Consider the following 25,061-nt stretch of genomic DNA (forward strand, 5'->3'; position numbering starts at 1 on the left):
CTGTCTCTTCTCCCCCATGTCCTCCTGTGAGGGTGTACTGCTACTTTTCACTGCTGTTATAAAGACACCGTGACCAAGGCAAGTTATAAAAGAAGATGGTTTGTGGCTGCAGAGGGAGAGTCTGCAGTGTAAGGGGAGGCAGGGCAGTAGGCAGGTAGGACCACAAACAAAAGCAGAGAGTGCACTCTCAGAGCCTTCCCCACCAAGGGACAGGCTTCTCCAGCAAGGCTGCACCTCCTGAAGATTTCATATCCTCCCCAATAGCACACCAACTGTAGATCAAGTGTTCAAATGCCTGAGCCTATGGGGGCATTTCTCATTTAAACCACCACAGAAGAGGCATTCAGGATGTCTTATAGTTCACAGGACATGGTGTAATTAAAAGAACTGTTAAATGTTCCTGAGATTTCTGAGACTTGCAAAGGATATTTAGAATATGTACAACTGAATAAAAATCAATTAAGAAAAACAAATTGCAACTATAGGGAATTCTCAACTCATGGAGAACTGAATTTTCCATCAATCACCTTTGTGTCGAGAGAAGCAGTGGCTTCCTGGTTGACATGGGAGGACTTTAACAATTCTCCAATTGCTAAAGAGTTTGCCATGACTTTATGTCCAGGTCACTACGGCATTTTAGTAGCAACACAAGGCTTCAAAACAGAAGACTTTGAAGGGCAGGTGATCTCCTTTTGCATTATAGTTCAGTCTGCAGCTAATTAGAAGGTCAGATGGAAGTGGGTTATGGCAGAATCACAAACCACTGTTTGGTAGTGCATTGAAAAGAAGGGGAGATGCATGCCAAGACAAATGGAACCAAACGTGATTCAATATCAAAATCAGACTGAGAAATGGTGCAGATATACTGGAACCCAAGCCTGCTTTATTTCTTTCAGTTTGCATTTTATTGTATATGTACAATTTCCTTTTATTGGATTTAATCCTGTTCAAAGAAATACTTTGGCTGTTAGATATGACAACCATTAGTTAAATACTTTTTATTCTGATTATTATAGCAAATAGATTTGCCTGAGGCAATTAAACTACATGGTAAAAAGCACATTGGAAAATTTCAGAAATTGAGATTGCTCCTTCCTGTGGGATGGTCTTTCTGTATGCTGTAAATATGTGTGGCTCTCATTGGTTGATAAATAAAGCTGTTTTGGCCAATAGCCAGGCAGACTAAGTTTAGGCAGTACATTTAAACTAAAGACAGTGATGAAGAAGGGCATAGCTGAGAGACGCCAGCCAGCTGCCCAAGGAACAAGATGCCAGAGAACCAGTAAGTCATGGACCATGTGGCAAAAAATAGATTAATAGAAGTGGGTTAATTTAAATATAAGAGCTAGTTAGTAATAAGCCTGAGCCATTAGCCAAACATTTATAATTAATATAAGTTTCTGAGTGATTATTTGGGAACTGGTGGGCAGAAGATAACCTTCTGATTACAAGTCTTAATTAAACTTATCCCTTCCATACATTTACTTTGTAATGTTTATTTAGTAGTCACAAAAGTATTTTTAATGGATGTATGTGCATTTGTCTTCCAAATTGCTTTAGGTAATATTTAACCCAGACTTTACCCACTCTACTTCCTGTGGAAGAATGGTAGGATGATGCATTCATTTGGACAGGCCAGACAGCCAAAAGATACTGAGTCTTCTCTTGACCTGAGTTTAGTCCCTGGAACCTACATAAAAAGCCAGGTGTGCTGGTATGGTTGCAATCCCAAACGCTGAGAGGCAGGGGCAGGCCGATTGCTGTGGCTGACTGAGCAGTCAGTGTATCTAAATTGTCAGGCTCAAAGCCAATGAGAGACCCTGTTTCAAAAAACAAGGCTGATCCCGAGGAATGACACCTGTGCATTTTGTCTGGTCTCTATTACACATGTACATACATGTGCACATGTATCTCTTGCTGTGCACCCACAGACATACACTTGCACAATTACAAATGGATGTATGCATGTGTACCCTCCTAACATTGGCCTCTCTCTTCTTCCAAAATATAACCCATCACTATGTTCTTTTGGTTGCAATTTACTTTAAAGCCCTTCTTAATTCTCACCATTTTTCATTACCTCTACATTTAACACTCATGTCTAAGCTGCAATTGTCTGGACTGTAGCAACAATATTCCAAATGCTCTATTTGTAACCATTCTTTTTATTGGAACTGGTATGATCACTCCCATTCTGAAGGTTTCCAGGCTCACAGGATACACATCAAAACTCATCCTTGGACCCTCAAAGCCCCGAGGACAGGGGACACAGCCTCCTTAGTAACAGCCTGAGTTCTGTTCTCTGGACTTGAAGTCTGATGCCACTCTAGTAGTCCTCTGTTAAGCTAACCTCCTTTCTACTGTGGCGTGTGCACACTGGTCGTTGTACTTGTTCTGACACTTTCTGTTCACAGATTTGCTACATTAACACATTAATCTCAGCTTGACTCTTTTCCACTGGGAAACATACTCTGGCTTTTCTTTTTTTTTTTTTTTTTTTGGTTTTTCGAGACAGGGTTTCTCTGTGTAGCTTTGCGCCTTTCCTGGGACTCGCTTGGTAGCCCAGGCTGGCCTCGAACTCACAGAGATCCGCCTGGCTCTGCCTCCCGAGTGCTGGGATTAAAGGCGTGCGCCACCACCGCCCGGCTACTCTGGCTTTTCTTAAGTGGCTAGATCTTCCTCTAGAAATGCCTGTCAGTCTTTTATACTCAGTTAAATGCTTCTGTCATCAGTGTCTAGCTCCTCTAGGTTGTGAGATCAGGAACCTGCTCAGTTTATGTTCTTTCTTGTGTTGCCCATGTCAGGCACAATGTATGGTACATAGCTGATGCCCAGTAAATATATTTTGATAGAAAGAATATTACAGCCACATCCATTATATACATACATATAGCCATACATATCTGTCTTGTCTATCTATCTATCTATCTATCTATCTATCTATCTATCTATCTACCTACTTACCTACCTGTATCTACCTACCTATCTACTTGGTGTAAGTATGTGCATGCATGTGTATTTGTATGTGCATGTACAGGTGTGTGCACACTGTGGAGGCCAGAGGAGGACATTACAGGTCTTCTACCACTTTCCACCTCATCCCCTTGGGACAGGGTCTCCCACTGAATTTGGAACTCACTTTTTTGGGCTAGGCCAGTGGCCAATGAGGCCCTGAGATCCTTTTTACTCCCCGCTTCTTACCCCGTGCTGGGGTTACAGGTACATGACGCCATGCCCAGCTTTTTACCTGGGTGCTGGGGTCTCAATTTAGGTCCTTGTGCTTACACAGCAAGTGCTCTTACCAACTGAGCCATCTCCCCAACCCCACCGTCATAGTTTTTGTCTTAGTTAGGAATTCTATTGCTGTAAAGAGACACCATGACCATGGCAACTCTTATAAAGAAAAACATTTAATTGGGTGGCTCATAGTTCAGAGGTTTAGTTCATTGTTATTATAGCAGGGAACATGGCAGCACACAGGCAGACATGGTGCTGAAGAAGAAGCCGAGAGTTCTACATTTTGACCCACAGGAAGTTGTCTGAGACACTGGATGTAGTATATATGAGACCTCAAAGCCCACCCCATAGTGACAGACTTCCTCCAACAAGTCTATCACTACTCCAACAAAGCCATACTTCCTAATAGCACCATTCCTTATGAGCTTATAGCACCAATTACATTCAAACTACTACATTCGATTCCCTGGCCCCCATAAGCTTGTAACAATATAATTCAAAATTCATTTAGTCCAACTTCCAAAGTCCCCATAGTTCATCATAGTCTCATTAATGTTTTAAATCCAAAGTTAAAGTCTCTTCTGAGATTCATGCGATCCCTTAACTGTAATCACCTGTAAAATCAAAGTATTAAAAAAAACCCAACAGATTGTAGTAGGACAGGCCCACATGATTGAGGAAATTGGCTCAAACCAGTTGTCAAGGCATGCACATAATGTATTTCCTTATGAGCCAACCTGGAGTCTGCCTGAGGGCCCAGCAATAGGCAATATCAGAGTTCCTGATTGTCCCTAGCTCATGAGGGGCAACTATGCAATGCCACCAAATTGCTGTCAGGGTTCCTGACCATGTCCAGCCAATGAGGGACAACTACACAATGTTACCAGATTGGGACACAGTCTAGGTGCTGGGAGGAGGGTATATAAGGCCTTCCCCATTATTGAATAAACAAGTCTGCTGTTTGCCTTCACCTGATTTCTGGTGTCTGTGCCATTGACGCTACACCTTCTCACTTCTTCCACTGAGGGAGCCGTTAGGATCCAGCAACAACAGATCACATACTTCCAACATATAATGACACAGGATATTCATTACTATTCCAAAACTTAGGAAAGGGAGCATAGTCAGGAAATACTGGACCAAAGCAAGATTGAAAACCAGCTGGAAAACTCCAAACTCTGCATCTCCATGTAAAAATGCTCTTCAGATCTCTAACTCTTTTCAGCTTTGTTGACTGCAGCACACTTCTTTCTCTTGGGCTAATTCCACTCCCCGTTAGCAGCTCTCCTTGGCAGGTATCCCGTGACTCTAGCATCTCCAACATCTTGGAGTCTCCAAAGCAATCCAGGATGCAACTTCTCAGCTTCACTCAATGGCCTCTCTGAGCCTCCATTCAGGGACATCCCTGCCACATGCCTGGTCACAGTGGCTTTCCTTAGTTGTGGAGGCAAATTCTATAGCCCCTTTCTTCTGTCCTTAACTCCAGAACCACCTGGTCAAAGCTGCCAAGTTCTCCTGCTTACTGGGGCTGGAACATGGTTCCCTCATTCAATTACATCTTCACCAACTTTCTGGTTTTTTATGCTTTCCTTCACTGTCTAAGCTTGACTGTCCAGAAACTGGATCTGTAGACCTGGCTGGCCTCCAACTCAGAGATCCATCAGCCTCTGCGTTTTGAGGGCTGGGATTAAATGTGTGCACCACCCCACCCAGCTCTAAGTTTTTCTTTCGTTCCTTTCCACAAGTTGGAAATTTAGCTAGGCGGGATCTTGCCCTGAGATCACCACTCCCTTTATTCCATTTCTTAATCTTTTTTTATCTCCTTGAACACAGGACTTATCTCCATCCCCCTTCCTGGTGCTTCTCTTCTCAAATTTCACATTTTTAAATTTTTTTCTTGCTCAGCTTGCTCCTTTTCACTATAATTCTGCATATGAGTGAACACTAATAACCACATGACAGAGTCTATACTAGGCTATTTTGAGATTTCCTCTGCCAATGTAATTAATCCAAATCCCTTCACTTTAGCCTCAGGCAGCCTCTTGGGACAAGGGCAAAAAGAAGCCACATTCCTCACCAAAATGTCACAAGAACCATCTCTAGGCAACATACTAAAATTCTTCTCCTCCAAAACCTCTTGAGTCAGGACCTGTGGTTCATCAGATCACATCAGCACCACTGTCTTCCATGCTCCTGCTAGTCTGGCCCATTAAGCAGCACTTAAATCATTCAACTGCTTTTCTAATCCACAGTCCCAAGGTCCATATTCCTTCAAAGAAAAACATGGTCTGGCCTATCACAGCAATACCCCAGTCCCTGGTACCAACTTCTGCCTTAGTTAGGGTTTCTATTGCTGTGGAGAAACACCATGACCATGGCAACTCTTATAAAGGAAAATATTTAATTGTGTGGCTTACAGTTTAGAGGTTCAGTCCATTATCATCATGGTGGGATATGGCAGCATGCAGGCAGACATGGTGCTAGAGAGGAAGCTAAGAGTTCTACATCTTTGATCCACAGGCAACAGGGAGTGGTCTCAGACACTGGGTGTGGCTTGAGCATATATGCCCACCCTCACAGTGACATACTTCCTCCAAGGCCATACTTACTGAAAGGATAAAAACACAGCAAAAGGGGTACCTCCAATGGGTCCTGCCAAGGTATGCCCCTAAGAGAACATGCCACGTGCAACAGACAGTGCAAGTGGTTTAATGGGGGAGCAGGGCAGGGTGGGGAGGGGGAGTGAAAGAGTGAAAAACCATCTAGGAGTGGGTACATGAGAGAGGTAGATGGACCGACGATAGACAGACAGATAAAACAGGCAAGAGCAGAACAAGAGCAAGAGAAGGAAGGGAGGACTGTGTCACACGGACACTTTTAAGGGGTGTGCGTGTCACATAGCTGAAGGTGGGAAGGCACCTGGGGACAGGTGATGATGTAACCACTTCAGTGGTGGAGGCAGGCTGGCCACTGCAGTGGGAACTAAAGCCTACTCCAACCAAGCTACACCTCCTAATAGTGCCACTGCCTATGAGCTTATGGGGAGCCAACTACATTCAAACTACCACAGTCTTGATGCCTAAGTAAGAGAGATATAGCCTGTACTTGGAAAGCAGAGGTTTGATGAAAAAAAAAAAAAACAAAGAAAAATGGAGACTTCCTTCTCCTCCTCCTCTTCCTCCTCCTCCTTCTTTTCTTCTTCTTCTTCTTCTTCTTCTTCTTCTTCTTCTTCTTCTTCTTCTTCTTCTTCCTTCTTCTTTTTGTATCTGGGTCTGTTTGAGGGGCCCCTGGCAGTGGGATCAGCATCTATCCTTGGTGCATGAGCCAGCTTTCTGGATCCCCTTACCTATGGTCGGATACCTTGCTAACCTTTGAGGCAGGGGGGAGGGGCTTGGTCTTGCCTCAACTGAATGTACCAGGCTTTGCTGTCCCCCCAAGGGAGAACTTACCCTTTTGGAGGAGGGGATGGGAGTGAGTGGGGTGGGGGAGGGTTAGGCAAGAGTGGGGGGAGTGGGAGGAGGAATGAGAGGGGGATCTGTGGTTGATATGTAAAACGAAAAAAAAATTAAAATAAAAAGTGTAGTGATAAACCCACTAATTTTCAAACAAAAACAAAATAGTAACTGCTGCTTCCTACTAATATCACTAATTAATATTGAGCCACAACATAAAACATGAAAAAGAAATGGAAGAAAACACACTGTAGAGTCAAAGGGCAATTCACGGATTTTTATTAAGACTAGAAAAGTAAAAACAAGTGACAGGAGACAACTTCCTAAATATAACACCAGTAGCACAGATGCTGAGAGCAACAATTAATAAATGAGACCTCTTGAAACCGAGAAGCTTCTGTAAGGCAAAGGATACAGTAAATAAGACGAAACGACAGCCTACAGGATGGGAAAAGATCTTCGCCAACCCCACATCTGACAGAGGGCTGATCTCCAGAATATGTAAAGAACTCAAGAAACTAGACATCAAAATACCAAATAATCCAATTAAAAAATGGGCTACAGAGCTAAACAGAGAATTCTGAAAAGAAAAATCTCAAATGGCCAAAAGACATCTAAGGAATTGCTCGACATTCTTAGTCATCAGGGAAATGCAAATCAAAATGACTCTGAGATGGAGTGGGAAAGGAGTGAAATGGATACCATGATAGAGGGAGACATCATGGGGATAGAGAGAAACCGTGTGCTAGGGAAGATCCCAGGAATCCCCAGGAATGACCCCAACATGGACTACTAGAAATAGTGGAGAGGGTGCCTGAACTGAACTGGCTTGCCCCAGTGATCAGATTGGTGAATACCCTGTCATCACAGAGCATTTCTCTAGTGACTGATGGAAGCAGATGCAGAGATCCACAACCAAACACCAGGCAGAGCTACAGGAGTCCAAAGAGAGAGAAGAGGGATTCTATGAGCAAGTACATCAAGATCATGATGGGGAAACCTGCAGAGATGACCAAACCAAACTAGTGGGAACTCATGAAAGTTGGATCAATGGCTGTGGAGCTTGCATAGGACTGGACTAGGCCCTCTGCATGGCGAGACAGTTGTGTAGCCTGATCTGCTTGGAGGGCCCCCTGGTAGTAGGATCAGAATCCATCCCTGGTGCATGAGCAGGCTTTTTGGAGCCCACTACCTATGATGGGACACCTTGTGTAGCCTTGAGGCAGGGGGACTTGCTTCTACTGGATGTTCCTCCTCATGGGAGGAGGCCTTGTCTTTTTGTGCGGGGAGTGGGGGCTGGGGGGACGGGAGGAGGGAAGAGGGGGATCTTTGAATGGTGTGTAAAATGAATGGAAAAATTTTCTTAATAAAAAATATAAACAAGTGAAAGTTTTAATAACCTTTATTGTCAAGATAATGAGGCAATCTTTATTATTAAAATAATGAAAGAGGGGCTGGAGAGATGGCTCTGAGGTTAAGAGCACTGGCTGCTCTTCCAGAGGTCCTGAGTTCAATTCCCAGCAACCACATGGTGGCTCACAACCACCTGTAATGAGATCTGGTGCCCTCTTCTGGCATGCTGGCATACATGCAGGCAGAATACTGTATACATAATAAATAGATTAAACTTAAAATAATGACTATTATAGATGTGCATATGTATTTCTTACATAATGAAAACTGAGATCTAATAAAGATTTTAATAGATGTTGAAAACACCTAATTATAGCTTAAATTTTTCTGATAGTTTTGTGACTATTAAATTTTTAATCACTGATTAGAAAATACAAATAAATAAGACACAGTTTCATATAGAAAATTTAAAAGATGTCATTTTTTTCTCCACATAATTAATAGATTTTTTTTTTTAAATGACAACAGTAAAGCTACAATTAGTATTTCTTTTCTGATAGCCTGGGAAAAGTTACAAAATTCGATGGGAAAAGCATTGATTACGAAAGTTTCTGTGAGGAGTGAAGAGATGGCTCAGTGGTTAAGAGTGTTGGATGCTCCTACAAAGGACGGGGATTTAGTTTCTAGTACCCACGTGGTGGCTCACAATCATCTGTAACTCTAGTTCCAGAAGATCTGATGTCCACTTCTGACCTCTGCAGGCACTGCACGCACATTGTAGGCAAAACATTCATACACATAAATAAATCTAAAAGTAAAAGCTTTGTGTGTGTGTGTGAAACAAAGAGGATACTAAAATACTTAGCTCTGTGAGCTCAAACCTAGTCTAGCTCTATACAGCTAGTTTTAGGTCAGGCAGGGCTTCAAAAAAACAAGATAATATTCAAAGCAAGAATAATTAAAATAGCACAGTACTAACCTTAAGATACGTGTTTTTATAGAGAACAGAATGACCAGAGATACTGTGTTTTGCCTCATCTGTATATGTGTGTATTGCATGGGCCCACTTACGGAAGGTAGAGGCGGATGCTAGGTGTCATCTACCTCTTTCTGCTGGGATCTCTTGAAGCAGCATCTCTCGCTGAAACCACAGTTTTTTTTTTCCCCTGCTAGGTTGGCAGTCAACAAATCCCAGCGATCACTTTATCATCCTTTGATAAAAAGCTTGTTTCATATATAAAGAATTGACAACACCATACAAAAGGGAAATAGCAAATTTTGTGGATTCAGTTTCTCGTCTTAACTTTAAAGAACTTTCTCCTCAAATACTGTGTCTTACTTTACAAAACAAACCTAGAAACACAGCTAAGTAAACACGCATCAGTTAGATTGTCCCAGCGTTTGTGGAACCAGAAGGGAGGAAGGTGCATGTTTCCTCGCAAAAAATCAAAAACAAAACAAACAAACAAACAACAAAAAAACAAAACCAAATAAAACGAAAAAAAGACTACTACCAAAACAAAAAAACAAAACAAACAAACAACAAAAAAACAAAACCAAATAAAACGAAAAAAGACTACTACCAAAACAAAACAAACAAAACAAAAAACAACGAAACCAACCCACGCACGCACGGCAGCGCGCTGCTTTACGGCACTCGCCCCGCCCCTCCGCAAGGACGGGGCGTGAGAAGCCGGCAAACATGGCGGCCCCCTGTCTCCTCGGCCTGCCGGTGGCTACCCTGGCCGCCGTGGCGCTCTTGTCTCTCGGCAGCTCCGCCGCTAGTCACGTCGAGGTAGGCATCGGACTGTTGAGGAGTGAGCCCCGGGAGGACCGTGTGTGGTGGCTGTGAGCGCTCAGATGAGGGGAGCACAGCCGCGGAGGGGAGCCGCCCGCAGCGCCTCCCCGGGCCGTGCGCAGCCCCCGAGGACTGACGGGGCAGTGGCCCGGTCCTGCCCTCTGTGACGGGTCTCAGTGACCGGGTCCTGCCGTGTGAAATGTCCTGTGGAGCGGCCTGCCCTCTGTGACGGGTCCCGGTCCTGCCCTCTGTGACGGGTCCCGGTCCTGCCCTCTGTGACGGTCCCGGTCCTGCCCTCTGTGACGGTCCCGGTCCTGCCCTCTGTGACGGGTCCCGGTCCTGCCCTCTGTGACGGGTCCCGGTCCTGCCCTCTGTGACGGGTCCCGGTCCTGCCCTCTGTGACGGTCCCGGTCCTGCCCTCTGTGACGGTCCCGGTCCTGCCCTCTGTGACGGGTCCCGGTCCTGCCCTCTGTGACGGGTCCCGGTCCTGCCCTCTGTGACGGGTCCCGGTGGCCCGGTCCTGCCCTCTGTGACGGGTCCCGGTCCTGCCCTCTGTGACGGGTCCCGGTCCTGCCCTCTGTGACGGGTCCCGGTGGCCCGGTCCTGCCCTCTGTGACGGGTCCCGGTCCTGCCCTCTGTGACGGGTCCCGGTCCTGCCCTCTGTGACGGGTCCCGGTGGCCCGGTCCTGCCCTCTGTGACGGGTCCCGGTCCTGCCCTCTGTGACGGGTCCCGGTCCTGCCCTCTGTGACGGGTCCCGGTGGCCCGGTCCTGCCCTCTGTGACGGGTCCCGGTCCTGCCCTCTGTGACGGGTCCCGGTCCTGCCCTCTGTGACGGGTCCCGGTGGCCCGGTCCTGCCCTCTGTGACGGTCCCGGTGGCCCGGTCCTGCCCTCTGTGACGGTCTCGGTGGCCCGGTCCTGCCCTCTGTGACGGGTCCCGGTGGCCCGGTCCTGCCCTCTGTGACGGGTCCCGGTGGCCCGGTCCTGCCCTCTGTGACCGGGAGGACCCGATCCTCCGCTCCCGCTCACAGGCTGCTTCCTTAGGACCGCCTCGGTTATGGTGCTGTGTCCTCGGCCCCGCCTCCCTTTCCTGAGGCCACAGGACGTCTGACTCCTTTCTGGTGTTTTTACTGGTGACCCTCCAACGAAGTGATTTGGATTTCTAGCATTATTTTCAAACCTGCTTGTCCTGCTGGCCCGGGAGCCCGGGGAGTCAGCAGACATTTGAAAAACGCCACGCCAAAGTTTTATCTCTCACCTAGATTGCAGCTGTTCCCTAACTGGGCCCGGAGTTATTCCGGTTCTTAGTTTGTTCTCTAAACTGTGGTAGGAATAACTTTTAAAATGCTAACCTGATCGTGCCTCTCAGATGTACCTTAACATTGTCACGACCCACAGGGTCCCCCTTCTTGAAATCTCTTGCTCCCCTCTTTAAATGTCAAGATGTATTAAACTTCGGTTTCTCAAACCATTGGGACCCCTTCTGCCATTGGCTCAGATTTTCTTTGTCTGGAATTGTCTTTCCTCTTTTTTCATCCTTTGGGTATTCACCCAAAATGTCACTTAGATAGGCAGATATTCCCTGACAAAGTCATATCCTCTTGTTACAATTAAACCACATTTGGTGGCTTTGTAGATTGTGTGGTGGGCTGTAGCTAGAGTTTTCCTGCCTGGCCCACAGTCAGGACAAATCTCTCTCACCCGCCAGTCCCACAGCTGCTCAGACCAAGTAAACACAGAGACTTATATTGGTTACAAACTGTATGGCCGTGGCAGGCTTCTTGCTAACTTTTCTTACAGCTTAAACTAATCCATTCCTATAAATCTATACCTTGCCACGTGGCTCGTGGCTTACCGGCATCTTCACATGCTGTTTGTCATCGTGGCGGCTGGCAGTGTCTCTCTGACTCAGCCTTTCACTTCCCAGGTTTATTCTCTTCCTTGTCCCACCTACACTTCCTCCTGCCTGACTACTGGCCAATCAGTGTTTTATTTACCAACCAATCAGAGCAACACATTTGCCATACAGAACATCCACAGCATTGGGCTCTTTGCTAATGTGTGACTATCAGCTGGACAGTAATCTGTTTAAAACAAATAGCCCTACAGTAGACATCTCCAGTTGCAATTGAAAACTTGAAAGAAAAACTCAGCGGTGTTTATGGGTGCTTTAGCACATTTTCTTTTTCTGACCATTGGTATTTAACGTGCTGACCAATATTAAAGAGTGGTCATGTTGCAGAGACCTTAGAGAATCAGAGGTAGTGTTCCTTGGGTGGCCTGGGGTTAAGGAGAATGGCAGAAGCTCAAGGGTGCTGACTCTGTTTTGTAGAGGAAGTAGGGAGATGCTGTGGTGTCTCCTACTTAGGATCAAAGCTGTCTTCGGGATACTGCTATCCTCAAAGTGGAACGAAATGTTGAGAGGTTTTTGGCATAGCCATTTCACCTTATATTCTCATTGCACAGAGAGACTATTGTAGTAGAGGGGTTATCAGAATATAACATGAATCTTGAAATTTAATGATTTAGTTACAGGTTTTGCATATGATTCTTTTTTGTTATGAACTCATCATGAGGCTTCAGTTTCCTGTGAGATACTCCAGCTTTCGTCACTGGCATAAAGTCATGTGGACCATATATTCATTTATTCAAAAATGTTTAATCAAAGTCCACTATATTCCTAATTTGGATTACAATTGTGCATCTACTTGATGAAAGGCCCTATCCCATTAGAACTTAGATTCTGCTGGAAGAGGGGATTGTAATGTACACAATAAGTTATTGGTTCCCAAGAAGATGAGAAGCACAATGGTGAAAATAAGTCATGGTAAGGAAAATGGTGGTGTGAGGCTGTGGTTTTAAATGATAACTTAGTTAAATGTTTTAAACAGACAAATCCCATTCAGAAAGAGTAAAATGTGACTTCTTTGTTTAATTAGTGTCTCAAGCAAGATTGCAGCTTTGATCTCCAGATTTCTAGGTTAGGACTTTTTTCTCAGTATCTTAAACTAGGGCTTTTTGTGCTGAAACAGTATCTTTTAGAAACCACATGAATTAACATTAGTTAATTAACATTAGTTAATTAATTTGTTTATCTGTGTGGGTGTGTCTGTGCTCTGGGATGCTTGTGGAGGTCAGAAGACAACATATGGAGTCAGTTCTCTGCCACGTGAGTCCTCAGACTTGGCTACACGCGCCGTTACCTGCTGAGCCACCATCTTAAAGAGTTCCTAGTTTATGTTTGGTTATTTTGTTCGTAAGGTCAAATACAGTGTCTTCATAAACTGATCGTGACTGCTATTACAGTCAAAGTCCACGAGTGGCTAGAGAGACGGCTTAGTGGTTAAAAGCACTGGAAGCTTTTCTAGAGGACCAGAGGACCCAGGTTCGGTTCCCAATTCCTGCGTGGTGGTTCAAAGCCAACTATTACACCAGTTCCGATGCCATCTCCTGACCTTTGTGGACACTAGGCATGCACTTAGTGCACATACATACAGGCAAAGCACACATACACATAAATCTAAAGATTATAATAAAAAACGCCCATGAATCCTAGATATTGTTTATCATCACTCTTTATTCTGGGAAATTGCATGTTTTTTAAAATGTGTGTATATATGAATCATTTTGCCTTTATCTGGCCTGTAGGATCAAGCAGAACAGTTCTTTAGAAGTGGCCATACAAACAACTGGGCTGTTTTGGTAAGTATGCTCTTTAAAGATACATCTTGCTGCTCATGTTAGATATGTATCTCAAAACTTTTGTGAATTAAATTTTTGAAAATAAAATTTATCTTTTAAAATAAAAATTTTGATAGAAAAGAAAATCCTCCCCCATCTCCCTCTTCCTCCCTTTCCCATTCTCTGTTCTCTCCCACCCCACCTTGTCTCTCTTTGAGATGGGGTCTTATGCAGCCCAGGCTGGCTTCAAACTCACTATGTACCTCAGGCTGGCCTTGAACTCCTGGTACCCGTGCCTCGCTTCTCGAGTTGTGTACTACCATATGTAAGTCAGCAATTCTTTTTCTTTTTTTGACTTTTTTTTAAAGTTGACAACAGTCACTAATATTTCTTACTTTTAATTTTTCTTATAAGTGGTGATTTGTAAGTAAAGACTGCATTTGAGGTGCTGTTGTTGAAAGAAACACTTACAAAACATAGACTTATTTTAATACTTGAAATGAATAATTAAATTTCTCTGTAGTACTAGTTAATACTCTCCTTAGGCTGATTTATACTTGATTTTATGTGTGCAAAAATGATAACTAGAAAATTCAAATCATACAGAAAGATGTAAAAGAAGAAAAGGAGACAGACTAAATACACGTGTGAATTTTACCTCGGCTGACAGGGAGGAATGTTTTCATGCCTCATATTCCAGAATCCCTATTTACTGATACCCCTCCCTCTCTCTTCATGGAGAAAAGAGAAATATACAGCATAGAGATATATTTTTCTGTATTTATCTATGATTGTTTCTGGATCTGGGGCTATCCTTAGTTAGTTCTTCTACATTGTCTTGTCATAGGCTCTTTCCTTCTTGGTGGTTATATAGGTTTTTTATCTTTTCCAAATGCTGTAATGTTTTCTGTGTTTCAATATCTCCTTTAGTTTGTGGATGTGAGATACTAAGTTTTTATTATTTTGTTAAGAGTTATGTTGGATGTTTGTTTGTTTTTGAGATTGAAGATCTCACTCTGTAGCCCAGGCTGGCCCCAAATGTATATCAGTCCTGCCTCAGCTTTTCCAAAGCTGGGATTACAAGTGTACACCACCACATCTGCCTGAGTGTTCTTAAACACGCATGTTTGTGAGCTTGACTGGGTTTTCCTCAGGAGGATAAATCTCTCAACTTCGGAGTTTGAAGTTGTGATATGGTTGCTTTCCAGGAAGGCTGGGCTTCTCTTTCTGAACTCAACTCGTATTTCATTAGCTTTTTTCTTTTTGATTGCTGGGCTGGAAATTAATATATGAATTTGCATAGTTTCATTTCTGGACAAGGTTTGCTTCCTGGCCTGATTTTTCATTACCTTCCATCCCCTGCATAGTGTGAATTAATATCTTTAATATATATGGATTTATGAGTTTGTGCTCTTCATTCCCTAAATAGAATAACACATAACTTTATTTTTTCTGTGCACTGATAATTTTTACTACTAGAGTTTCATTTAACGGCAGATGATTAGGAGAAAGACCAAATGCTTCAACAAAAGGCAGAGGTTGTTGACTCTGCAGAATTTCTCTTTCCGTGAAGAAAATCTGAGGCTAAGTGCATAGAAAAAACACAGGTTTGTTTAGCTCTGATCTCTGGAGGCTGGAAAGTCCATGCACCTGGTGCCAGCCTCTCTGCATCTGCGGTGGCCTTCTCACCACACCTTTATCTAGCCAAGGGTATCACCTGGTGAGGCAGGCAGTTGGCCAGGCCGGATCTTGTTCTTACGAAGCCACTAATGCTGTCGTGGGGCCCCGACCTGATGACCTTAGCTAGTCTTCCTTACTGCCCAGAGGTCCCACCTCCAAATCTCATCAGTATGTGAAAATGGGGGCTAAATTTTGAATACATGAAATCTGGGGATCATTTTTCAATGCTAGCAAGGCACAACTAAGAGAAAGGTAAGGGGAGGATGAGGACAGGAGGGGCCGAGAAAGGAGCAGAGACTGTCAGCGCCATCAACTCATGCTGAAAAGGGAAGGGCACTTGGCACCAGGACTTGTGGAATATAGTGGGACTGTAGTGGAGCTGGAGAAATACATCCAAAGTATAACATGGAGAGAAGATTAATGGCTTCCCCACGGCTTCCCAGGGAGCTTGCTCAGGGCTGTTTCCTAAAAGCATGGGGTTATCTACAGGTCACTAGAAATAAAGTGCACTTGTGGTGAATGTTTGTGTAAATGCAGTTTTAGTTTTTGATCATGTAGAAAAGGATAGCATGGGATAACCCTGAGTATGATTCCCATCTCAGGAGCCTATGGAGGGACTGAACAAAAAGATGTTGAAGACAGAAGAGAGGTTTTCTGTGACTGCAGAAACGACAGTCACAGAGACCCCAGCTGTGACACACCTGCTAGAAACAAAGAGACTACTGGACAGGAGAGTGAGGGTTCTTCCTGTAGTAATCCCTGAGGAGAGTGCTTCCATGAGGACTGCGTAGCTGCCAGTGTGCAGACAGACCCTCGACTGGCACCCAGCTCCCTTAAAACTTAGAGCTCTTCTTAGCTTAGGCTACACACACATTCAAGTCTCAGTGACTTGGCTTCCAGATGACGTCAAATCAGGGTGACAGAGAAATTCTGCTACACTAGTGAGACCTCACTAAATTGTACTTTCTAAATGAAAAGTTATAAAATTTGCCCAGGCCCCATTGAGAGTACCAGGTAGAGGGCAGGGGAGATGGCTCAGTTGGTAAAGTGGTCAGATTCCCAGATCCACACAAGAACTGGGCAAGGCAGGGCACTGGGGGCTGGGTGGAGTCTAGAATGTCCTTGAAACTCCCTGACCAGCCAGTTTAGCCAACTCCAGATACAGTGAGAGGCCCTCTCTCAAAACATAAGGCAGAGAATGATGGAATGTGACACCTGAAATTGACTCTGGCATGTGACATCTACAGGCCACATCCACCTACTCCATATCTACCTCTCCACAACCCCCCCCCCCCCAGTACAAGAAGTACATCATGTTAGTGCTGTTACTCGTTTTTTCCAAAGTCCGTGTTTGTTTCCCAGTTTGAGTTAATTTGCTTTTAGTCTTGAGTAGAGGATGAGAGATAAGTAAAACTTCCTACCAGACAGAGGAGGAAAGTAGGATGCTATTTTGGCTCTGATCTGTTTGATGTAAATATTTTTGCCCCCTTTTGATAAAACAGACAAAAACAGTGAAGGCATTTCCTCCTCACAGGAAGGGAAAACAGTGCTGAAGGATCCAAACTGAAGTGGCACCTTCCCCTGTCACCGTTGTCCCATAGTGTCTATGTAGTTCCTTTGTGTCCTTTTAGAAGTTCCCAGGAGGTGCAATCACGTTGTATTCCACTTCCTCTCTTGAAAAACAAACAGTTTATACAGACACCCCTTTACCTCACGTCTTCATGTACTCCAGTAGATATTTAATAATAAACAAACGGTTTATACAGACACCCCTTTACCGCACGTCTTCATGTACTCCAGTAGATATTTAATAATAAACAAACGGTTTATACAGACACCCCTTTAGTGCATATCCTCATGCACTCTATTTGGTTAATACTTAATAATTTATATGAAATTGGTATTTCCTTGTCTCTATTTTTTTCCTGTTAATGTTCTTTATATTCCCTGTTAATTTTCTATTCTCTAATAATATGCTATTGAAGGTGAGGGCAGTTTCTTACATTTATTAAATAAAGAGCTGACACAAATGGCCTTTAGTTCTGCATAAAGTACAGTAGAAATCTTGGCCTTCATTGTGGTTAATTTCTTGTAAATTGTTTTATACATTTTTTTTAATTTAAAAACTCAGGTTAGGGAAACAGTTGGCTCTTGTCAGTGATTTTATCTGTCTTATTTTGTTTTCTTTTTTCTTTTCTTTTTTTTTGCTGGGCAATGTTCTATTGGAAAAGTCATGAATACATACTTAAAATGTATGTAAATATGTACATTTTCAGACATACTGAGTTATATATTTTAATATGGTCAGAAATTTCAGTCTGTTTTTGTTGCATTTTAGGATGAAAATTCACTCTAAATGTTAAAGAAACCACAACAGCTATGTAAAGGCAAGAGCCCCTATACTGCCTTCAGATTTGTTACTTCTACTGTGGTCACAGGCATGTGGCAGGAGGCAGGAGTGTGCATGGGAGATACACTAACTGACCCTAATCTATTTGTGTGTCTCCTTGGAACTAGATTTCCAAAACTTAGCTTCTGCACTATAGTTAAATTTCCCTAGTAACTTAAAAATTATTTTTTTCTTTGTGTGTGTGTGTGTGTATCTGAGTATGGTTTTGTACATGAGTGCACTGCCCATGGGGGCCGGAAGAGGGCAATGGTTCTCCTGAATCAGGAGTTACAGGTGACTGTGAACTCCTTTCCCTGGGTCATGGGAACTGAACTTGGGTCCTCTGCAAGAACAGTAGGTGCTCTTAACAGCTGAGTCATTTCTCCAGACCCTCTTTAGTACCCTTGATATTTCTAGTGATCTTTATTTTAAGTGAAAAATTTGGTTGACTCGTTTGTAGTTTTTTGTTTAGTAACTTTATAACATAGCTCTTTTCATGTGTTTATGAAGCCATTTTGTAAGTTTTATTTTGTGTCTGTCTCACTTCCCACAATGAATGAAAGAATTAAATTAAGAAACAGATATTACATCCTGGAGGGCAGCTAGTTTGTGAGGAGATTATAGGCATTTTCTCTGATTGTAAAGAATTGAATCTTTTAGAAATAGGGATGTTACAGATGCACAGAAATGGAGTTGAACTGTGTTTATTTGGTATTTGGTTAAATTCTGTGCAGATTGTTTTCTCTTCAGCTGGGTGATCTTTTTATTTAATATCAGTTACAAAAGCCTCTCTTTAGGGACATTGGTTTTATTGAAGGTTCTTTGATGTTTCTAAGCCTGGCTGAAATGCTTTCTTCAGGCATTTCTATATAGACTTCAAGGGAAATAATCCTGTAATCCACAGTTTGACTCATACAATCATGTAATCATGTTTTTGGTTTAATTCTAGGTGTGCACATCCCGATTCTGGTTTAATTACCGACATGTTGCAAATACCCTTTCTGTTTATAGAAGCGTCAAGAGGCTAGGCATTCCTGACAGGTAAGCCATCTCCACTAAGTTTAACTTGAAACCCAGCGAACACAACTCTCAGAAAGAAACCTGATTTCAGTTTTTGTTGTTGTTGGCCATACTGTCAAGTGTAGAGTAGATGTTAACTTAGGACCATCGTGGCAAAGTACATATGAGAGCTATGAAATACTAAGGTAATAGGATTTGGTAAGTGTGGTTATTTAGTGTTGTTTATTAAATGCTTTCCTGAGTTTTTGTTTGTTTGTTTGTTTTGTTTTGTTCATTTTATTTTATTTTTTGGGGGTAGGCTACTATTTTAACCTGAAATCAGAAAAAGGACTGATTGAAAGCTTATTGATTTTTGTTTTGTTTTGGTTTTTTGAAACAGAGTTTCTCTTTGTAGCCTTGGCTTTCCTGGAATTTGTCCTATAAACCAGGCTGGCCTCAAACTCACAGAGATCTCTTTGCCTCTGCCTCTTGAGTGCTAGGATTAAAGGCGTGCGCCACCTCCCAGCAAAAGCTTATTGATTTATTCACCAGATTCTTGGGAAGGCTATAGCCTTAGCTAATCAGGAACAAGAAAAACCAGATAGTAGAAAAGGAAACTAAAAACTATGACATGAAACTAGTCTGGTGACAGATGCCATGCTGTAAATTGCTAATACTGGGCTCTGTTGTGCTGCACAGTGGCAGGGATGTCTGTGGGCACTTCATGTTGCTACTGCCTCCTGCTGCCCAGACCCAACCTTGGCATTCTCTGTTTTGTACTGTTTCATGGGAATGCCATGTTGGTAGTAGAGCTTAGATTCACTGTCTGTGTGCAAGCTGCAAGGTGACTGTCAAGATGAGTGTGTGGCACTGTGTTTTCTCTGTAGAAAAATGGGCTCTGCTTTTGCTGAATATACCTAAAGTGGGACATTTCCTACTCGTAGGGAGGCAGGTACCTCTACCCAGACCATGAACTTTGCTTTATTATGGTTAGTTTGGCTTCACTGCTACCAAAGGAGTGACCACAGAAGATACAGTTGTCTCATTTTAAGGCTGATTCATTCAGTGCCCTCAAGGGAGGGGAGCATGTGATGAGCTTTGTAGTGAGACAGGAGTTTGAAGCCTGGCTTTTGTGGTAATTTTGTGTGTAACTTCACCAGACTAAGCAGAGTTTTCCTTGTTTATGACATAGTGCTAATATCATGGGGCCAGTGCGGGATTCAAACAACAGAGAGAGATAGAATAAAGCGCTGTAGAGGTATAAAGGACACAATACATGGCTTGGGAGACAAAGCTGCTGTGTTCTGTGTAAACATCATTTTAGTCTGGAAAACCACAAAAACACAACTCAATACCTGTATTCCATCTAGAAGTCAAAGCAACCAGATGATATTACTATTTTTAAATTAAGCCTGGAAAGAAGCTTAACTTATGTAAGTATGCAGGTGTAATTCTTTTTTTCTGTCAATGGGTCCTTCTTTGGTAGTCCTTTGGTTTATAACTTTTCCCTCTCTGCCCAGAGACTCACTGTGCATGGTTTCCCTCTGTCCTGAGACTCATTGTATATGGTTTCCCTCTGTCCTGAGACTCACTGTGCATGGATTCCCTCTCTGTCCAGAGACTCACTGTATATGGTTTCCCTCTGCCCTGAGACTCATTGTATATGGTTTCCCTCTGTCCTGAGACTCAACTGTGCATGGATTCCCTCTCTGTCCAGAGACTCACTGTACATGGTTTCCCCCTCTGTCCTGAGACTCACTGTGCATGGATTCCCTCTCTGTCCAGAGACTCACTGTATATGGTTTCCCTCTGCCCTGAGACTCATTGTATATGGTTTCCCTCTGTCCTGAGACTCACTGTGCATGGATTCCCTCTCTGTCCAGAGACTCACTGTGCATGGTTTCCCCCTCTGTCCTGAGACTCACTGTGCATGGTTTCCCCCTCTGTCCTGAGACTCATTGTATATGGTTTCCCTCTGTCCTGAGATTCACTGTGCATGGATTCCCCCTCTGCCCAGAGACTCACTGTGCATGGATTCCCCCTGTTCCCAGAGACTCACTTTGCATGGTTTCATAGTAGCTTTTACTTTGGAAATACACAATCATGTTGTATGAGTCCATCATTAGGACATGTTGCTATGGTTTGAGTAAGATTTGGAGGGCCCTTGTAGACACAGAAGATAGCAATAGCATGTATTAATCTGTATACTGAGTTTGGCAAGTTTGTCCTTGAGTTTCTGAAGGATTTCTTTTGAAGTTATTTCTGTTTCAGATGCTTGTTTGTAGCTCTATTTATGCAGCCTTTGTTCTAGACAAGAATTGGGGGATTCAGACAATTTTGGTTTCATACTGTTTATTTATTTAACAAAGAGAATTCAACAAAAAGATGGTTTTGTCTTTAGCTTAGTATGGTAAATGTTCCTTTATAGTTACAGCATTTATAGTAAGCATTCTTTTAATATACATTATCTCGCTTTATTGTACAGTACTCTGTAGAGATTGGTATAATTATGCATATGATTTAAATACCTAATTAAATCCTAAAGGGTATGTCCGTGTATTGAAGACAGTAACTAGGTGGTCATGGGAGCAGTATGAAGTATAACCCTAAGGAATGCCTCTCTGGTTTCTCCTTTTCTCTTTACGAAAGGCTGCTGCAGTCTGGTTTGTCTCTCTCTCTCCTGCCTATGCCAGTCTGCTGCAGTGTCTCAGCAGACTCTGTACATGCAGTGCCTGTTGCTCTAACCCCCAAACCTGAAGTCTCCCCAAATCGGACACTTTGACATATTTCCAGAGGAAACTTCCGCACTTGACCTCATGTGATAGACTGCAGGCCAGGCGTCTACAAAGCATCAGTGGGTTTCCTGTGCAGACCTGGGTCCCGTCTGCAGGATACTTCAGTGTGTGTTCTGAAATTTGAGCTACTCTCGAGTATTTCCTACGCAGGCTTCACGTGCCTCTGTACTGTGGTAGCTTTTGTTTGTTCCTGCCTCTCGTCTCTTCCCTTTCCAGCTCATCCTACACACAGCTGTTAGCTAGCTTCCTCAGACACTGCTTTCGTCATTGCCCTCCCACGAGCACTGTGCTGAATCTGTCTGTCTAACAAACCTGGACATTCTAGCTTCAACTGTTGCTTTGTTAACTCTGACCTACTGTGTTCAATTTGTTAACTTGTTTTGCTTTTTCTGGCCTAATATTTGGTCGTTCATTTCTAATTTTGACCATTTATCCTACCGAATGCCCTGTGTTCGCTTCCCTATTTATATAGTTTTTTTCCCCTTTGTGTAGAGTATTCTATATAAGAAGGTCACTCTGATTTTTGTAATTGACTGATATGTTAAAGCCATTCTAATTAGTTTATAAAAAGTTAGTCACTATGTTTATAGCATTAAATTTTTGCTCCATGATTAGTTTATGCTTTTATTTTATTATGCAGAAAATCATCAGTTTATAATTTTGCATTATTTGTAATGAACAAAAGGAATGGAACTATATAAATATGTTTTGTAAACAGTTTCTAACACGCTGCCATAGTTATGATCACGATAATTAGCTCATGCCTGTGAATGTTCTTTCTCTTGTCTCCTGCCACTTTCCAACAGTTTCCTTATGTCGCCCTTAAACATGTAAATAATGATATTTGAATATAGACACTTCTACATTCTGAACAATCTGTCCTTCCATTCCCACGTCGGCAGCTAATCTGTCTCACACTTTATGTGATATTCCTGGTGGAGCAGTGTGTAAGATCTTGGGAGGAGCATAGGAAATGGAATGTGCTTTAAGAAGAATAGTGACCCAGGTAACAGGGACATTGTAGCCACTACCTTCATATTGTTGTGTTTAGAAAATAAAAAGGATCAGTTTGCAAGCCTCAGAAGACCTTGAAGGGTTTTGTAGAGCAAAAGGGAACATTCTGTCTTGATTTGTATCTAGATTGACATATATTGGGGTGCTTATTCCTTCACCAGTACCACAGTGTGTTCATTACGGCCACTCTCTTCCTGTCTGGTAGCATGATTTCCTTGCCTTTGTTCTTTAGGATCATCTATTGGTGGACCTTGTCCTTCACATGTTTTTTTCTGTGTGTGGTAGTGGGGATGATACCCATGGCCTGCTAGGCAAATGCTATGTCACTGAGCTGTATCCCCTAGTCTTCCTACACTAACTTATTTTCTAAGGGAAGCATAACTATTCAAATAATTATTTTTTGGGTGTTGGCCTAAATAGTGGGCAGCTCGCTCGCTCTCTCTCTCTCTCTCTCTCTCTCTCTCTCCACCCCTCACTCTCTTTTTCTCTCTCTTCACACACACACACACACACACACACACACACACACACACACACACACACAATGTATTTTGATCCTGTTCAACCCTGTATCAGATATTGTTTCTCTTCCCCTCCCACTGAACCCTTTCTTCCTCAGTAGCCCCGCCCCCCAATCTACTTTCTTTTTTGGTGACACATTGAGTTTGATTAAAGTGGCTTGCGAGAGCAAGGGTGGGGGGTTCTATACCAAAGGATGGATCAGCAACTCACCAGTGGCTGTACCATTTAGTAGAATGTCTCTTCTTCCCTCAGCAAACATTCATAGCCAGTAGTTCCCCAGGGAAGAGTGGGCTGCATGAGCCCTTTCCCCAACCATGACAGGATGCTGACAGACTCAGATTATGCAAGTAACCACAGCTTCTGTGACCCAGAAGACAGCAGTTCATAGTGTTCCTCCTCACATCTGGCTCTTACATTCTTTGTCCCCTCTTCTGTGATGATGTTCCCTGAGTCTGAATCTTGGAAAGATGGTCTGGTTAGGATTTTTATCAAGAGTCATCTGGGAAGGAGAACTTCAATTGAGAAAATGCCTTAATCAGATTGCCCGTAGACACGTGTGTAGGATGTTATATTTTCTTTATTAGTAATTGATGTGGGAGGGCCTAGGTCACTATGGGTGGTACTATCTGGGGGAGGTTCTAGGTTGTATAAGAAAGCAAACTGAACAAGCCATAGGGAGCAAGCCTGTAAGGAGAATTCTCTATAGCCCAGTTCTGCCTCCAGATTCCATCCTCGTCCCTGCCTCGGCTCCCTCATGGTGGACTGGGAGTTGTCAGCCAAATAAACCCTCTCCTCCCCAAGCCAGTTTTGGTCAGTGTTTTATCATTGCAACAAAAAGAAACTAAGACAAAAGGGGTGATAAATATGTCCTGTTTAGGGGTGAGCACCCCATATTCACTGATTATCTGCATATTCACCCACTTTGAGTTTCTGCAGTGTGTGGTGCCACATAAAGAAATTTAAATCAAGAATTAGCCTGACCTTGTTCTGTCAGCTTCTCGATGTCTTCCATCTGTCCTTGACAGAGGACTTTGCACTATATTTATTCAATAGCACATAAAACATGCCTTGTAGTGAACTGGTAGATTAATTAGTTCAGAGGGATTTCTGAGTGTTGGACCCTTCCATGTATGAACAGACTTATCTCCACTTAATAACTTGTAGCATTAATTTAATTATGTCTTACAATTTTCAGTTATTTTCTCTTAAGCATCTTTGATACAATACTTTAATTATCTTAGTTATCTTCCTTTCTTGTTCATATTATGAACAATACTTTTCTCCAAACATGCTTTTCTGACTTTGATTGCCATGTGTGCAGTTTGGCTTTTGTGTCTTGTTCTAGCAGCTTGCTAAACTTTAATGATTTGATGATAAATTAATTTCTCAGAACTATACACAGCTTCTTCCTTAAACATCTTTGTACCTGGGGATGGAACAGGAGGGATCGAGATGACTGAGTTGGGTGTGGGATGGAGAGGGAGAGCAATGAAAGAGATATCTTGATAGAGGGAGCCATTATGTGTAAGGGAGAAAAATGGTGCTAGGGAAATTCCCAGGAACCCACAAAGATGACCCCAGCTAAGACTCCTAGCAACAGTGGAGAGGGTGCTCGAACTGGCCTTCCGCTGTAATCAGATTGGTGAATACCCTAACTGTTATAAAGCCTTTGTTCAGTAACTGATGGAAGCAGATGCAGAGATCCACAGCCAAGCACTGGGCTGAGCTCCTGGAGTTTAGTTGAAGAGAGGGAGGAAGGATTATATGACCAAGGTGGGTGGTGGTGGTCAAGATCATGATGGAGAAATCTACAGAGACAGCTGATCCAAGCTAGTGGTAGCTCATGGACTCTGGACTGACAGCTGGGGAGCCTGCATGGGACTGAACTAGGCCCTTTGAATGTGGGTGACAGTTGTGTGGCTTGATCTGTTTGTGGGGCCCCTGACAGTGGGACCAGGACTTATCCCAGGTACGTGAACTGGCTTTTTGGAGCCCATTCCCTATGGTGGGATACCTTACTCAGCCTTGATGCAGGGGGGAGGGGCTAGGCCCTGCCTTACCTTGGTATGCTAGACTTTGTTGACTACCCCAGGGAGGCCTTCTCCCCTCTGAGGAGTGGATGGGGGTGGGATGGGGGAGAGGT

General features: G+C 43.2%; 1 protein-coding gene across 3 annotated transcripts in view; it reads left to right on the forward strand.

Moving 5' to 3' along the window:
• Window positions 1-9,704: 9,704 nt before the first annotated feature.
• Window positions 9,705-25,061, forward strand: part of Pigk (phosphatidylinositol glycan anchor biosynthesis class K) — an 80,558-nt gene continuing 65,201 nt past the window's right edge. For 2 of the 3 annotated variants that reach the window (XM_059266475.1, XM_059266478.1), the window contains exons 1-3: window positions 9,705-9,837; window positions 13,487-13,540; window positions 18,538-18,629. In XM_059266475.1, coding sequence (XP_059122458.1) covers window positions 9,745-9,837; window positions 13,487-13,540; window positions 18,538-18,629 — 239 coding nt within the window. In that variant the 5' untranslated portion in view covers window positions 9,705-9,744. Of the gene's footprint in view, window positions 9,838-12,596; window positions 12,666-13,486; window positions 13,541-18,537; window positions 18,630-25,061 lie in introns of those variants that run through there. The other variant, XM_059266477.1, reaches the window with a different exon arrangement.

The sequence above is a fragment of the Peromyscus eremicus genome, chromosome 6 (assembly GCF_949786415.1).
Source record: "Peromyscus eremicus chromosome 6, PerEre_H2_v1, whole genome shotgun sequence".
NCBI lineage: Eukaryota > Metazoa > Chordata > Mammalia > Rodentia > Cricetidae > Peromyscus > Peromyscus eremicus.